General features: G+C 42.8%; 2 protein-coding genes across 2 annotated transcripts in view; both read right to left on the bottom strand.

Moving 5' to 3' along the window:
• The window catches only part of LOC122799591 (sialomucin core protein 24-like), a 1,278,225-nt gene that overhangs the window by 222,305 nt on the left and 1,038,956 nt on the right, over positions 1-16,964 (bottom strand). The gene's annotated exons all lie outside the window — the stretch shown is intronic.
• The window catches only part of LOC122796430, a 228,204-nt gene that overhangs the window by 62,800 nt on the left and 148,440 nt on the right, over positions 1-16,964 (bottom strand). Inside the window, exons 17-19 of the mRNA XM_044064895.1 lie at positions 11,983-12,110; positions 11,710-11,899; positions 11,494-11,635 (exon numbers count right to left, since the gene is read on the bottom strand). Of these exons, the coding sequence (XP_043920830.1) occupies positions 11,494-11,635; positions 11,710-11,899; positions 11,983-12,110 (460 nt within the window). The remainder of the gene's footprint in view (positions 1-11,493; positions 11,636-11,709; positions 11,900-11,982; positions 12,111-16,964) is intronic.

The raw sequence follows: 16,964 nt of genomic DNA, 5'->3' as shown, positions 1-16,964 counted from the left end.
AGGCATCTTCCGTCCACATTTTGGACATTTTTTAAAGCCTGACTTGGGATGCTTATCTTTCTCCTAGTCAGCCATAATCAAATACACAGTATCCAGAAAAAATCTAATAAGCTATAAAAGCTACAACTATTAAAGACCAACTCTAAATATACTGAGAAATAATTTAGCTAGATATCAGAAAAAGAACTATACTGGCCAGAGCTGTGCAAGGAACCTCTGATCTATTGCAGTGGCAAACTAGATCTGAGGTAACTCAAGGTGCATCATGGGATAGGGACTTGGCCTCTAGCTTTGTAGTAGGCAGACTCTTGAGCAGAGGATTGGCTCTGAACTTCAAGATAGAACTTCTCATTACAACATTCAGATTAGACACCTTCCTCAGTTGCAAAGCTAAAAAAAGTTCCCTTAAACAACTCAGAGCTTGAAGAATCAAATCTTAATGTATACATTCTATAATTGCTAATAATTTCACTTGATTGTATCTGAGCTACAATGAAACTTCAGCATGGAATCCATATGGCTTAGCAAGTTTCCAAAAGAAGGTACTATCTTGAAATGAATACTTTCTAGTCACACTTCGTAGCAAGCTTATAAAATAGCGAAGATGCAGAAGGCCAACCTTTCCTCTAGCTTTGCAGAAGAGGACCTGTAACAAAAACTCCACAAGAAAAACTGTCAGAAGCTTCACGAAATGTGTTGGGCAGCAAGGGAAGGAACAGGAAACTTGACAGTCAATGTTGTGGCAAAAGGCCAGTGAGTTTCCATATAAAAAAGCAATGGATGACAAGATGAAACTGAAGAAAACATGGCACAGAAAGATGCTCTGGAACTACAGAATGCCTGTAGGAAATGGAGAACAAAGAATGTGCCTTAGTTTGGAAGAAAATTATCTAAGAAGAGTTGCTTGATTTAAGAGATACACATTAAGATCAAAGACTACAGAAAGTCAATAAATCCCAAAAAGGTTGTTTGACAAAAAATGAACATAGTTATGACTGTTCATGGAGATTCATAACAAGTAAATGTGATATTACTGTTAAGCTAAATTAACAAAGGCTTACCACAAGAACACAGAGTAGCAAGAGAAAGGAAGGGGAGAAATCCAATGTCATCATGGAAGTATCAAATACAAAACTATAAAGCAAGACAAGGAGTGTCACTTAGAATATAGATGGAACAAAAATACTGACATAAAAGCAACATGCAGTATAACAGATTAGGATCTATCATGCACCAACACAAATAAAACACAAGCAGAAAAACTACAAAATAAGCAGCTTGATAACCCAAAAATGTTTTAGAAAATTGGGAAACTAGGCAAAGGAATTTAACCACCATCAAAAAAATAGATCATGGAGAAATATCTATGAAGATGCTGTGGAACAAACATGGTGAACGGATAGAAGTAAAAGAAAAGTTCAAATGTACATGATATGAAATGGGATGAAGTAACAGCCAGAGTGATTGAAAAAAAGTTAAGAAAAGCTCCCAATTGGAAACCCCCAGGTCCAGATGCAGTACCCAACTTCTGGCTAAAAGTATTAACTTTGCATGAAGATTTAACTAGGAGTAAGAATATGCATGCCCTGAATGGATACCAGCCTGGTTAACAGGAAAAACAATGCTCAAACTTAACAGTGAACCTGCAAGCTATCCTAAAAACTATAGACCAATAACTTGCCTTCTGAGGTATAAACTATACACTAGAATGGATGCCTGCAGATGTCTTGCGTTTAGAAGAAAACTCAATCATGGCAATAAAACAAAAGGGTAACTAAAGTCATATGGAACCAAAGGATAGTTTGTTAAAGTCAGATTCTTCCCCTTTTTATAGTTTTCCAAGCATAGCATGGATAGACTACAAAAAAGTGTTTGACAATATCCCACATTCATGGATAAAAGAGTGATAAACCCTACACTGCTCGATTACATTACAGGGACCACAAACAGTGGCAAACCACTTTACAGTTAAGCCATGATAAAGGAGAAATTATTCCAGGGATAAAAATTCAAAGGGGTATATTCCAGGGCAACTGTCACCACGGTTTTGTCTTTACCTGTTAAGCAGTCTGCTTTAAGATTAGTTCATGGCTACAATTTGGCTCCCAGAAAAACTGTAGACTTAAATCTACAAAAAGATACAGCTGTATAGTTCAGATGAGGAACTGAAAGCACAACTGCAAGTAGTCAAAACTATTTCAGATTATTAAGGAATGTCATTTAGTGTTGATAAATGGGCAAAAGAATCTTTAAAGCAGGAAAGCTGTAGCACCAAGAAATCAGTTTGGGACAAGAATGTGATATAAAAACTTGAGCAATGGAGTGTAATATTTGAGAAAGGAGTAAAATGTAAACAAATGCAAATAAAACTTGGTAAGGAATATTTTAGAAGACTTAAATACTGAAAACAGTTTACACCTTGGAAAAGTCCAAGCTATAAGCCAATTTGCTCTTCCTGTCCTAACTTGCAGTTTTGGAGTGACTGGCCGCAGGAAGTGGTGGATAGGTTGACAGGATAACAAGGATGCTTCATGCTCTTATAAAAATCATTACATACCATTATATATTCCCAGTTCTGAAGGCGGTATGGGCCTCCTTGAAATTGATTCATGTATAGATCTTCAGTTGTGGGACTGCATACATATCTGCTGACCGCAAGACGCAAACATAGTGAAAGTTTTGAAACATGAGACCAAGTCTAAGATTATTTCCCTGGTTAGTTTAGCAGAAGCACATCAGCGTCAAGCTGGAATGGAAATAAAACCAGAAGTAAAAAACAGGCAGCAACTGAATGTGCCAAAAAATACAAAGTGAAGGTTGTTTACTATTGGCATTTCAAATCCACTTCAACAGTTTAGAATGTCGACCCGAAAAGCTGAATTCAGAATGCCAAAAAGTAAACCAAAGCAAAATTTAATACATCAACCACCATGGTTCGATGTATTTGATATAACGGGAGGCGACATCCCTCACCTGCTATGCATATTAACGTACCATTAAACTGTACAGTCAATGGTACGTTAATTCTGTTTGCAGGGAGGCTACAACCCCCTGCACCCCCTCCACATTAAATATACCAACTCAGATCACACTACAGTGAGGAAATTGGCCAATTCCCTGTTCCTCAGTAAACCATGATCTCCCTGCATAATGTCGAAACCAAATGCTTGAATTAGTCTACATGTTCGCTGTAGAGCAGAGTAGTCATTTAATTTTGGTTCGACATTCTGACAACTTGAAAACTGCAAGGATCAGGAGAGAAGGCAAAAAATGTGAAAAATGCATAAATATAGCTGCAAGTATAAAAAACTCTTGGAACAGCCTCATGTTGATCAGAATCTAAAGCAGGAATGGTTAAGGAGAGGTGAATTTAAACCAAAAGATTAAAGGTTAATATTGCAGCCCAAGATAGTGGACTACGTACATGTTGGTTTTACAAAGTACAACAAATGTAGGTTTTGTAAAGAATTTAAAAAAGCTACACATCTCGTTGCGGATCGTGAAAGACTTACTAATGGCAGGATGACTGCATACTAAAAGGCTTAATGTGGCAAGATTGTTGCATTGGGGATTGTGCAAACATCATGGTATTGAAGTGGGTGAAAACCACTGGAAATGTGCCACAAAGCATTATAAAAAATGAATTTTGCATCACATGGGATGATCCATTATCAACAGCTCAAAAACGATGTGAGAAAACTAGATAGTAGTCCATGAGAAGACAAAAGTAGCACTGATCTTTGAAATTGCTACATCGTGACTACAGTGTCTTACACAGAATGTCAAAATGCCTTTGCTTCTGCCTGTAGATTCTGGTAATGTGGCAGGATACCCAGTTTCAGTAGTAGGAGCAATGAGTCTTAAATTTACAGTTTGCACTTGGATGTTACTGATGCATGTAACTTCATATGAATTGCAGGAGTAGTTATTACTGGGCACATTGCGGGTGCTGCAAAGAGCACTTCTAGTTAACAGACTGAAACAATACTGGCTAACAGACTGAAACACTAATTTCATGAACTTTAATACTTCAACATAGGAATGGGATCCATTCCAGTCATGGTATTACAAATTCAAAAGCTGTGGAATTTTTATATATATATATATATATATATATATATATATATATATATATATATATATATATATATATATATTTTTTTTTTAATTTCTCCATCTAAACAAATGAAATTAATTCACGGTCAGTTTTTAGCATCCTTAAGTGATGGTACTTTGGATTCCTGATCTGGGAAGGCTTACTGTCACTTCCTTTAGGGACTGACATGTAAAGCTCCCAAAGAGGAAAACTGCTACAAACCTTCAGCTAAGAAAATTCCTCCTGCTCAGAAAATAAGTTAATGGCTAGGGTATTGTTTTCTAAAACATTCAAAAGTTCTTGCACAACTGTGAAAGCCTGTTCTATCTATAGACATTAAGTCCAGTGAAGGTCCACACATCCCTTAGCAAAGGTCATACAGGCAAAGGAAAAATGCAAAAGACAGATCAAAACAGAGCATTTCAAGTTTCCCTAAAATGACAGAGCCGATGTGCCAACCATTCTCCACTACTGTGCTTTGATCTGACCTTACTAACAGAAAATTATCCTGGTTGACAGAGGCTGGCAAAGTTCTCCAAACCCCCATATCTGGGGCAATAAAAATTAGCATCCTCAACTTGCACAAAAATTAGCACCCTCAAAACTTGAGTCAGTGGATTTATTGTAGAACTGTTGCCTCCACTGAAGATTTGCCATGTGGATTTATTGTAGAACTGTTGCCTCCACTGAAGATTTGCCATGTTAACATTTCGTAAGACTTCTCAATTTCTTTAAATTAACCACAAAGGGAAAAGCATGTGGCATCTACAATTGTACTGAAAAAATATTTTGGTCATTAAGTGCAAGACACTGCAAAGAGACACTAAAGTGGCTAGGATGTGAAGTACTTAAATAAGTGAAAGCTCTTAAGTGCTGGCTACATACACAAGCTATGCACACAAAAGTACAGTTGTGTACACTTACCATAAATGTAGATGTTGGTGTATTCACTGTTGCAGTCCTTACAAAATGGGTTATCCAGCTCCCGGTAGCCCACAGTCAGCCAGAATAGCAAAGTCCTTGGTATATGACGTCTGCTGCCTTTGGTTTAGGTCTGACTTGAGGCACAAAGGAAGGCAGCAAACACCATTTCCTCAGTTTCTTGCCTCAACTGTCAGTAGCCCCCAAAAGAAAAGTTAGACCATGAAAAAGAAAAATCTAGTCTGTGCCCTAGGGAAAAAGGGGGATGGAAGGGGGGAACCAGGACTGCAACAGTGAATACACTAACATCTACATTTATGGTAAGTGTACACAACTGTACTAGGTTAATCGTGTTTCACTGTTGCAGTCCTTACAAAATTGGTAGATTGCCAAAGCCCAGGAAAAAAAAAAACAAAAGGGAGGAGGAACACCCACCATTTAAGGGTTGGTAAGGATGCCCTGCAACACTGCAGTAGCAAAACCAGCCCTGGACTTGGAAAACAAGGGTAAATTGTAATGTTTAGTGAAAGTGGACAGAAGTCCAGGTGGCTGCTGCCAGGATGTCCCTAGTAGACACACCTCTTAAAGCTGCTGAAGTAGAGGCTGCTCTAGTAGAATGGGTCCTAATACTCTGAGGGGAAACTTTGCCATGCTGTAACAAAAGTGAATACAATGAGAAATTGTCTGCTTAGAAATAGTTTAGCCCTGAGCTCCAGGAGCAAAACTGACCAACAACTGATCCAACTTTCGAAAAGATTTAATCCTGTCCAGGTAAAATCTAAGCGGTCTATGCACATCCAGGGAATGCAGTAACCTTTCCCCTTTATTCTGAAGATTAGGAAAGAAGGTAGGCAGGTGGATAGACTAGTTGTCAGGCTAGAAACTACCTTAGGCAAAGGAGGGATTAGTTCAAAGAAATCCGATCCACATGGATAAAAGGTTCTACTGCCATTAAGGCCTGCAGCTCAGAAACTCTTCTAGCTGAATAGCCAAGAGAAAGGCAGTTTTTCAGGAGAGAAACTTCAGGTCTGCTGAGGCAGCTGGTTCAAAAGGAGGCAGAGTAAGTTTCTGAAGTACAAAATTAAGATCCCAAGCAGGAGTAGGTGCCTCCTGGGAGGCTTTAAATTGCTAGCTCCCCTGAGGAACTGCTTCATCAAGGGATGAGAAAATGGGATGCTCAAAGGAACAAATGAGCAGAAATAGCTGAAGCATGAATCTTGATAGAAGAAAAAGAAAATCCACCATTAAGCAAGCCTACCAGATAGTAAAGAATAAGAGGAAGAGCAGGTTGAGAAGGTCTTCCCCTCTAGTCTGCATCCAAATGGAGAATCTTTTCCACTTATCTGCATAAGATTTCCTAGTGCTAGACCTCCTGGCCTCACAAAGGACCTCAACCACCTATTGGGAAAGGTTTAAATTATGAGCCAAGCTGACAAATGCAGTCTGAAGATGAGGATGCAGAATTTTCCCCCCTCCTGAACCAAGAGCTCTGGTATCAGGGGAAGATGCCAAGTCTGAGACTGGGAGAGACTGCGAAGTAGAGGATACCAATGTTGTCTGGGCCAGTCTGGAGCTATGATAATGGCCCTTGGTTTTTCATCCCTTATCTTTAACAGCACTCTGGGAAGAGGCAGAGGAGGGAATTGCCCCAACACTGAATGATGCAAAAGATGGTCTTGTTTAGTTGCCACCCGTGAAGATCTAGGACCTGCCTGATCAACCTGCCAAGGTGTTGAGCCTTCCTGGAAGAAACTGAGCTATCAGATGAATGCCCATGGAAGCTGCTATGGACCATAGTATCATGCTTGTCTGCACAGGGGGTTAAGAGAGAGTCCCTTCTTGCTTGATGTACCACATGATTGTGGTGTGGTCTGTCCCAACCAGAACAGTACCAGGACAGAGAAGATGCTTGAAAGCCATCAAGGCCTGCTGGACTGCCTTCAATTCCTTCAGATTTATGTGCAAATGAACCTGTTGAGAGTTCCAAGTCCCCTGAATGCATCTGACCTCTAGATGTGCTCCCCCAAGCATAGTCCAAGGTATCTGTGGTGAGAGTCTGGCTGGCAGGAGGTGGACAAAGGCAGACCTTTGTTCTTTGCACAGGCTTTCGCCCACCAAAGGACCTCTGTAGGCAGGGAATTGGAGGAAGTATCAAGTCTAAAACCTTGGTATCTGTGGTGAGAGTCTGGCTGGCAGGAGGTGGACAAAGGCAGACCTTTGTTCTTTGCACAGGCTTTCGCCCACCAAAGGACCTCTGTAGCAGGGAATTGGAGGAAGTATCAAGTCTAAATCCATTGTGTGTTGACACAAAGGTTTTTGGGGTACCATTCTATTTTCCTCATATGCAGTCAGGCATATTGAATCAGAATACATGAAGCCATGAATCCCAGGGCTTGCAGGAATTGCCTTGCAGGGAGCTGGGTCATGCTTGCCATCGAAAGATCCATTTGTTTCTCTTGAGGGAGGAAAACCATCTGGGCGGCTGTGTTCAGGCTCGCTCCCAGGAATACAACCTCCCTGGTGGGTACCAATTTGGACTTTTCATTGATGGTGTAGCCCAAAGAGGTGAGAAGGTTCTTTACAAAGTCCAAATCCTTTAGAAGTTGCTCTGGAGAGTTTGCCTGAATAAGAATCATCCAAGTAAGAGTACATTTGAATGTTTCTTTGCCTGCAAAAAGCAATGACTGGGGCCAGGCATTTTGCAAAAAGTCTGGGAGCAGTAGATAAGCCAAAGGATAGTGCAGAGATTTGGAAGTGCCTGTTCCCCGCCCTGAAACTAAGGAACTGCCTGCAGCTTTCCCTTACTTGGGATGTGCAGATAAGCTTCTTTGATATCCAAAGTCACCAGCCAGGAATCCTTGGCCAGCATTGGTAGCAACTGCTGAAGAGTGAGCATTTTGAATTTGAGAATCACCAGAAATTGACAAATCCAGAATAGGACATCAGGTGCCCCCTTTTTTGGGAACCAAGAAAAGTCTTGAGTAGAAACCCTGGCCTATCTGTAGTGCAGGAACTGGCTCTATTGCTGCCAGGTTTAGCAAAGAAACTGTTTTTTCTGCTTCTGCCCTGTGATTTGGGGGGGATATCTGGGTATCCTTGGTGAACGGGGAAGGTGTGAAAGAACTTGTAGCCTTGGGATACTATTTTGAGCACCCATTTGTCTGATGGTGAACCAGACATCTGCAAAAATGTCTAACCTTACCCCCCCCCCCAAAGGAAACCCTGGGCCCACAGGGGCAGGCCAGAGTCACTGGGAATACTTGCTTTGGGAAGTTTGCTTAGAACTCCCTGATTCTGAAGAGGAAGCCTGCCAGTGCTTAGCCTTTTGAGGGGTGGAAGTCCGTCCCTGAGAAGACTTGCAACCCCTAGGCCTAGTGTGACCCTGTTTACTAGGGTCAGGAAAAGTCCAATTCTTAGAAGGGTAATGTCTACTAAAACAAGGAGGATGAACTTGCAGAAAGATCAGTTTACATAGATTTGGCTTTATCCTCCAACATTTTCAACACCTCTCCTGCTTTGCTACTAAAAAGATTGTCCTTGTACAAAGGCACATCCAGTAATTTAGATTTGACAGGTTCAGAAAGGGGCTGTTCCCTGAGCCAAGCATGTCTTCTGATGACAACCAGTTGTTGCTGCCCCGCAAAAAGCCTCCAAAGTGTCAAAACCACAATGGAGAGAATGTTTAGTGACAAGAGTGACAGAATTCAATAAATCTTGCATGTCCTTACTCTCCATCAGGGAAGGAACACCAGCAATTTTAGCCTCAATAGCCTCCAAATTATGCTGCTGATACTTAAGCATATGAAAGAGACGGTTAACAGACCTAATAGCCAGGGTGGACAAAGTATAAACCTTTTTACCCCATCTATCCAAGGCCCTAGATTCCCTGTCAGAAGGAGCCAGAATTTTTAACAACCGTGGCTTTAACACCCTTAGGGCCCTGAGAAATATCTCGATCAGTAGTAGGATTCTTGAAAAGGAACGGATAAGACTTAGGAACTCTAATACCAGTCAGGCTTTGAAGAGAATTAGGAGTCAAAGAATTCTCCATGAAAACTTCCAAAACTGGAGGGATAGCCAAAGGCTTATGCTGTTGCAAATCCAAGTCCCTAATCCATTTCTTAGACCAAGGATAGTCCTGACTTTCACATCTGAAATGCTCCCCAAGAGTATTCAGAGCATCTCCAAAAGAACAATCTTCTGGAGGGGAGGCAGAAAGGATGGGAGTCTTCTGCATCAGAATCCTCAAAACCAGAAAAAAGTAGTGTTTCCCTCTTCATCAGCAGAGTTGCTGGAAACCTCAGTCGGAGGCAGACAACATCTGGGGACAATTCCCTAGTCCTCAGAAGGAGGTGGCAGAGAGCCCCTGATAAGGGTCAAGAGATCACTAGCCATTTTAATCCGAGACTGAGGCATTTGAGGGGAGGTTGGCGCCTGCTTTAGAGTAGATTTACGGCTGGAAGGCATGCTAGAAAGCCAGAGGGACTCCGAAGGCCTAGCCACTGCAGAAGTCTGAATCAAGGTAGTCTGTCTGGATCTTGTCTCTAGGCAGAGAAGAGAGGCCTCAGAAGCTGGAGCCTGCTTAGTGGCTCTGGATCCATCAGAAGCAGTGACTGGCAGAGGGTCAGAAGATGACGTGGAAGCCTGCGGTATGGACTCAGAAAAGGTCTCAGGACACCTGCTGCTGAACATCCATGGACTGCAGGGGCAAAGAAAGCACCTTACTGACTACCGCTGGGCCAACAACCAACTTAAGAATGTCATCTGCTTTGACCCCAAGCCTGTCACAGTCCTTATTGCGCTTCTTAGGAACATCTGAAGTCAGACGACCAGAAGAAGCCATACTGATGAACTTGCAACAAACTCCAAAATGCTTGAACAAGATCCTAACTCTACGGCGAATGGTATGCGGGTTGAAAGAAGCAGAGAACACAATTAGGGACATAGTGCTCAAGGCCCAAACAAGTAATACAATAGAAGTGAAAATCATGGTGCAGAATGTTCCACAAGCAAGACAGTTGAATTTCTCTGACATTCGTTAAAGCAAGAAAAGAGGGTCCCCAACAGGGTACTTCTCCGAGGATGCCTTCAACTAAGCAGTTGGAATACAAAAAGGTACTCTGACTGGCACTCTTGCAAAATGCTTCTGCTTCAGGCTCCATGGCAAGAAAAACTGAGGAAATTGTGTCTGCTGCCTTCCTTTAGGCCTGACATCCGGTACAAACCGAAGGCAGCAGACATCATATACCAAGGACTTTGGGCTACCGGGAGCCGGATAACCCATTTTTTATAAGGACTGCAACAGTGAAACATTAACATCCAAAGTTCCATGAACACCAAGACCAAACAGATGGACACTAATTATTTTAAAACAGCACAGTGGTGTAAGCAGTTAGTGTTGTCACCTCACAAGAGGTTCTCTGGATAGATTCTCAGCTGGGGTGCCTTCTATATGGAGTCTGCATGCCCTCCTGTTTCTCAGTTTCCTCCCACATTACTAAGACATGCATCTGGAGTGTTTTTCCCTGGGCCTCCTCTGAGAACTTGCTCGCTCCAAGTCAAACTTTTCCAGTAAAGAGATGTAAATTTTTTAAAAGCTTAATTTCATAGATTTAGACAAAATAAAGTGTATTTATGTTAAAATATACTGAACTAAATTACAAAAGACAGGCTATTCTCATTTAGAATTTCAAGCATAAACCTTTTCAGCAGGTAATGGAATACTGGCTGAAAAAAATTACTTTAGACCCACTCCAGCATGGCCCTCTATGTACAACACATACATCACAAATGGGGCAGCACTAGCATAACTTTTAAAACAGCATTACCCAAGCAGTTCAAACTGACTATGAAGCAGAGGAACAGAGTCCTGACTGCAACCCAGGTAACTGAGCTTGGATTAATGGTGACAGCACTGCAACAAGCCAGGCAAGGAGGGAGAAGAGTGAAGGGGTGTGGCCCAATGATAGTTGTGCACACTAGGTAGCTGCAATTTCCTGGCAGAGACCAGGGAAGCCACCTCTGATGCTTCAGGATTGGGATGGGCTGTACTGAAGGAATGTCCCTTAGACTGTCAGCCCACTACAGTCCTTTGGCACCATGCAAAGTGCACATGGAGATTAAGGCACACAGCAAAACCAGAGTGCATCCCTGATGACTGCCTTGCCTACGGCCTCTCTGGGTTAATATTCATCCTGGTGATGGAAAATGAGGTCCAAGATGGGGCAGATTACAGCCAGAAATATGTAAAGGAAGCTTCCAAATTCACCAGCTAGCTAGAATCTGTGTAAGTGAACTAATGCCAGTAGATTGCCATTTAACTGGCAATATGCAGACCTCTAGTGCTATATTTTGTGAATTGTCAGTACTGGAAAAAACCCTTGGACACTCCTAAACTGATACTACAAACCTAACATACATCCACAAAACCAAGTAACATTAAGGCATCAAGCCAATTAAAATCGTATAAAACTTACGTTTTCTAACAGGACATTCTCCTCTTGGGCAAAAGCAAACATTTTCACTTCAAATCTTTTCAAGTGGCTTGGAAACTTTATACGTGCATTTGCAGTTACTGGATGGAACACTGTCTTTTGAGAGTCTCCTGTGTTTTCACAGCTAAAGAAAAACTTTAGTCAGGAATGTAAAAGACAAAATTCTTTATTCTTAAGACAATAGTATTATACTCTTACCTGCCAACTATCACATCCCACTGTGGATTGCTAGTTCTTGATGGTGAAGTACTAGCCCAGCAATCTTCTAGGAACAGTTCTAACTGGGGATCTTCACTGTACAGTAGTTCAACTTCAAAATACAAGGAACTCCCAAGGTACTCTGTTACTGGGTACTCATTTTCAGCATAGAATTTAGAAAATGATGCATCTAAAAACAAACCAATCAGCCTTAAAATATCACTCAAAAGGTTGAAATACAATTGTAACACTGCATCCAAGAAAAATCCTCACCTTTGCTTAGCCTCATGATCAAGGCCAAAGACCCATTCCCTGGCTCCACAGCTGGCGCAGGATTTTCCTCAAACCCATATCCAACAAACAGCATCTCGCTTACAGGATAGTCGCATGTAATATTTATCCTAATAAAAAGGAACAAGTTGATAAGATCCAGGATAAGAACTACCAACAGGGAAAATTAGAAATGCATTAAAATACCAAGTTTGTCTGTTTGGCACTACAACAATGCACCCAGAGATGTCAAAGTAGATGCCTCAACTTCATAAAAGTATGAGCTTTTATTTTTCAAACATCAATACTAATGCCAAATTACAAACTAGGATTGAGAAAATCCACTTTGCCAATCTACCTTTTACAGTAGTTAGAAGTTAACAGCTGCAGTGTTAGTGTACTTATGGCTTCAGAACTGAATACACAGCTTTGTGATAAATGTATTCAATTAAGCATGCAACAGTAAAGCAATGCACAATTTTTCTGGGGAGGTCTTCCATTTATGTTCCAGCTCTTTTCAGCCACGACCAGTGTCACCGACTAATTTGGGGAGTGGGTGGCACTGAACCACGATTATGATCAACTATCAAAATTAAAATCACTGTGCTACCCAGAATATTCCCCTCTACCATGAACTACAGTGATCTCAGTTCATACCAGGAGAGAGTGTGCGTCAAGGGGGCAAGCCTCCACAACAAAATTGAATGTTAATAGCAACAAGGCCACTCCGGAGAAGTGGAGAGCGCCCCTGCTATAACCTGGCTTTGAGCAGTGACTCGGTTGACAGTGGCAGAGAAGGATGGAGTGTCCAACCCAGAGATAGAGGGCAGTTGCTTAAGCAACCCAAGATGTCCCTGAAGATGTTGGGACCAGTACAGGGAGGTCAGAAGAAAATTAGTGGAAATAGCTTCTGTGGAAGTGGGGTAAGTTGTAGCATGTCCTTACAGTATGCCTTCCAAATGACCATTAAGCATGGCTGCCCTGGGCAGATCTTAAACCCCACTCAGCAGATGGACAGTACCCTCCCAGGATGTCCAAGTTCTGTCAGCACCAATAAAAAGTAAATTATGTACTTACCATAACTTTTCATGTTTGTTGTCCATCGCACCATTCATTCTTACTTGGATGGGTTCGGAGACGATCCTCTGCTCTGACACTGCTGAATACACAGCTGCAAGTCTCAAACGTGGCTCGTGGCATGGTAGCTATCCCATGATGCAGTGGTGCAATTCTCCAGATCTTGTTTGCTGCTAACATATTAATGAGCAATATATACAGGTATGACCCCATGTCAAGGAGCTCATGTAAAAGAGAAAAGACCACCAGGTCTTTAGGAGTCCTTGGATGGGGGAAGGAAGGAGGGGTCAAGAATGAATGGCAAGATGAACAAGAAACATGGAACATTATGGTTGAGTACATAACTTCATGTTATGTTGTCCTCTCACCTTCATTCTTACTTGGATGGAACAGCATCCCTATCACCTTTTTCCCGGGTAGCTCCAATAGTTGCTGCAGCCGAGCCTTGCTGTAAGAGTTCTGTCAGAAATTCTAAAATGCACTGAATAGGTGCAGAAAAAAGGATCAATGTTTCTATTTTGGGCCCAATGAGAATCTTTTCCACTTGCTAGTACATAGTTTTCTAGTAGAAACTTTGAAAGGACATCAATGTGTGTGACTGCTGGAGTGAGATTTGAAGCCTGACTAAATTGGGAAGTGCAGCAGTCCTGCTGTCAAGTTGAGGGTGTGGAGAGAAGGATGAAGTGCTCCTGGCGTGTCAGCAGGTCTGGAACTGGGTCCAGAACCCATAGCTTTTCCTGAGGATGTCAGAGGAAGGGGAAATCTGCAGAGAATATGAGGCAATGAGAATCACCCTGTTTCCCAAGGATTTTGCCTTCTGGATGACTGGGCATAAGGGGAAATGGGGGGAAGCATAAAGAAGTCCCGAGGGCCAACCATGTACAACTGTTTGTCCCCCTGGAGGGGGAATTAGGGCAAAGTAGCTGCTGTACTTACCATTCATGGGAGTGGCAAAATGATTGCAGCATGGCTGACCCCATTTCCAGGAAAATCTCTTCCGTTATGTTCTGGTTCAGAGACCACTCGTGAGGCATTACTACTGCCCTGCTGAGCTTGTCTGCCATCACATTGGATTTCCCCAATATGTGCACTGCTACTAGAAAGCCTGGAAAGTTGGGAAGAAATGGTCCATTGCCAAACTGAGCCTCGCGACAGTGGGTATGATCTGGTTCCTCCTTGTTTATGTACCAAACCACAGACATTGTCTGACTGTATTGCAATTATCCCTAGTGGCAGAGTAGTGGAGTACTTGCAATGCCAGAAACACTGCTCTCATCTCTAGAACATTGATATGCAAGTGGGCCTCGTGGTCTTGCTATATACTTTGGACTGTCTTTCCCAGATAATACACCTCCTTACCCTATCTGGGAAGTGTCTGGTCACAAACAGGTTGTTGAATAAAAAGGGTGACTCGATAGTCATATGGTTGGACTGAATCCACCACCATAGGTCCTTTTTGCATGACTCAGTTATTCTGATCAGGTGGGACATAGGAAGTTCTTGAAGTGACCATTGGGGAATAGGAGCCATTGAAGGATTCTGGTATGCATCCTGGTGAGAGGAAGTGTTATGGTTGAAGCCATTGCCCCTAGAAGTTTCAGAACTACCTCGGCCTTTACCTTGTCTTTTGGAAGAAGGTGAAGCATTTGCTGTCAGAGGGCTGAAATTGTTGGCTGGAAGACATCCTGGTAAGTGTCTAGGTTTGCACCTATGACGGTAATATGACAGGGCAACAAGGCAGATTTTTGTAAATTGACTTATGCCCAACTGAGCAGATTTCCAATGTCACATCCCTGGCCTGCTGGAGTAGATGTTTAGTGGTGGCAGTTAGGAGCCAGTCATCCAGATACGGAAACACTTTGAATCCAAGAAGTCTCAAGTGAGCCATTACTACTGCCATGCATTTGGTGAACACACTGGGGCTGCAGTGAGACCAAAGGGCAGAGCTCAGAACCAATGACTGGCTCCCAGCCAGAAGAGCAAGCGACTCCTTGAGGCTTTGTCCATTTTTATGTGGTAGTACGCATCTTGGAGGTCTAATGAGCACATCCAATTGTCTTTCCCTAAGAAGGGAAGTACTGACTGCAGTGTCACCATTTGGAACTTTGACAGATTCAGTGACTAGATCTAATATGGGTCTCGAGTCCCCTGTTCTTTTTGGCACCAAACAGAATCAAGTTCCGAAACCTGTCTGGTCTGCAGGGACTTCTTGGATGACTTGTCCAGCAACATTTGGATTTCTATAATTGCTTGCTCCCTTTGATTGGGTGGAACATTTGGGATTGTTCCGATTTGTGGGACAGGATGGCAAAAGGGAATGGAATATCCTCTGGCTATTATGCTTTGTGCCCACTTTTTTGTGATACTTTGCCAGGCTTCTGGGTACAAAGACAAGCGTCCCCAGACCGTCTCTAGAGTAGAGCAGGTGGGTCTCCTTTCAGGAGCGCAGATAGGGATGCCTGCGAAAGGAATCGTGGTCACACTGGTTTTGCAGACCCCCTCTGCCCCTAGGATGTCTACCATTGTTACCTCTCCTTGGGGAAAGATTCACCTCGTGTCTTGGAAAGCTCCCTGGGATATTTTGAATCACATTTTTCCACTCTTCTGACCTTTAGGGCAAGGTCTTGAAGGTACTGAAAAACGTACTCCAACAGCAGAGTTTTCCCTTCCTGCTCGCATCTGGTGAGTGTCCTACTTTGGATCCAAAAAGTGAGGAATCAAAAGGGGCGTTAGTAAAGGTAGACTTAAAAGGTTCCACAAAATTACAAGAGTGCATAGAAGAGTGTATACTCAAGGAAACTCCTGAACCCACTGACCCAGTTACTCCATCCGCTGCACCAGATATCAGTCTCATGGAGGAGTTGGACAGAATTTAAGGTGGACAGCTGGGAGGAGACAGTCACCCCCGCAGCTAATGAACCTTGTACAGCATCTCCTAGCTCTTTCAGGAGATCTCTTTGCAGCCTTGCACAGTGTGTGAGGTAGTTCAGCAATCAGAGTGTAAAAGTCATTAACGAAAAGACATGCTTCCTGTATCTGTCTATTGTTAGAGAATCTTTGTTCAGAGGATGAACAGATTAGGATGTCTCAAAGTTCCTTCCTGGTGGCTGCTGCCACCACCATAGCATCTACAGGTACACATTTTGAAAGAAACTCCTTATCCGAAGGGGCTGACATGAACTTATTTGGCCTCAGAGGGACTTGCTCCAATAGTGCCTGGTGACTTCCCATGACTTCAGACTAACCAAATCCATAAGTTCATCAAATGGTGGAAACACGCAGGAGGCTGAAGGTTGAGATCCAAAGGCCTTCAGGTACTGACTTACCAGAAGTGTTAATGGGTTTCCACCAGCTTCTCTGCTTTAGGATCTTCAGGACATCCACAAATGAGATCAGAGGAAGACCGTGGGGACTCTTGACTCCTCAAGGTCAGTGTCTGAGGTGATAAGACTCATCAGGGGAGTCTACATGCTTCCTCTTGCATACCCTCTTTCGAAGGGGCTCCTCAGAAGGGTATTCTGGGGAGGCATTAGAAGAGGGGGTTCACCCAATGGGGGTTCCCAAGGCTTTGAATCTCTGCTGTCCTGGGGGGTGGGGTGGTGCCGAGATAGTAGCCGGTGCCTGGGGAGATAAATGCCAGTATCCCTATGTAGAGCTGTAGAGGGGGACAGCTTAGCTTGAAAGCAAAATCCACCAGTTCAGAGGTCATCTCCAGCTCTGAGGAGACAGAGGACACCCCCGGCCAGAGAGAGACCAGCTCCGAGGCTGATGTAGGAGCAGAGCTCACCTGAGCTGATGCACTGAGGGATAGGCTTGGTATCAAAGAACCTCCAAACAAATGGAATATAGTGCCAAAAAACCCAAACCACTTTAAAAGCACTTTGAGGAAATAAAGCTGCAGTTGAAGG

This window comes from Protopterus annectens, chromosome 1.part0 (genome assembly GCF_019279795.1).
Source record: "Protopterus annectens isolate FY-2018-M chromosome 1.part0, PAN1.0, whole genome shotgun sequence".
Lineage (NCBI taxonomy): Eukaryota > Metazoa > Chordata > Ceratodontiformes > Protopteridae > Protopterus > Protopterus annectens.
The sequence above is the reverse complement of the archived record's forward strand: the minus strand, read 5'-3'. Positions and strand labels throughout refer to the sequence as shown.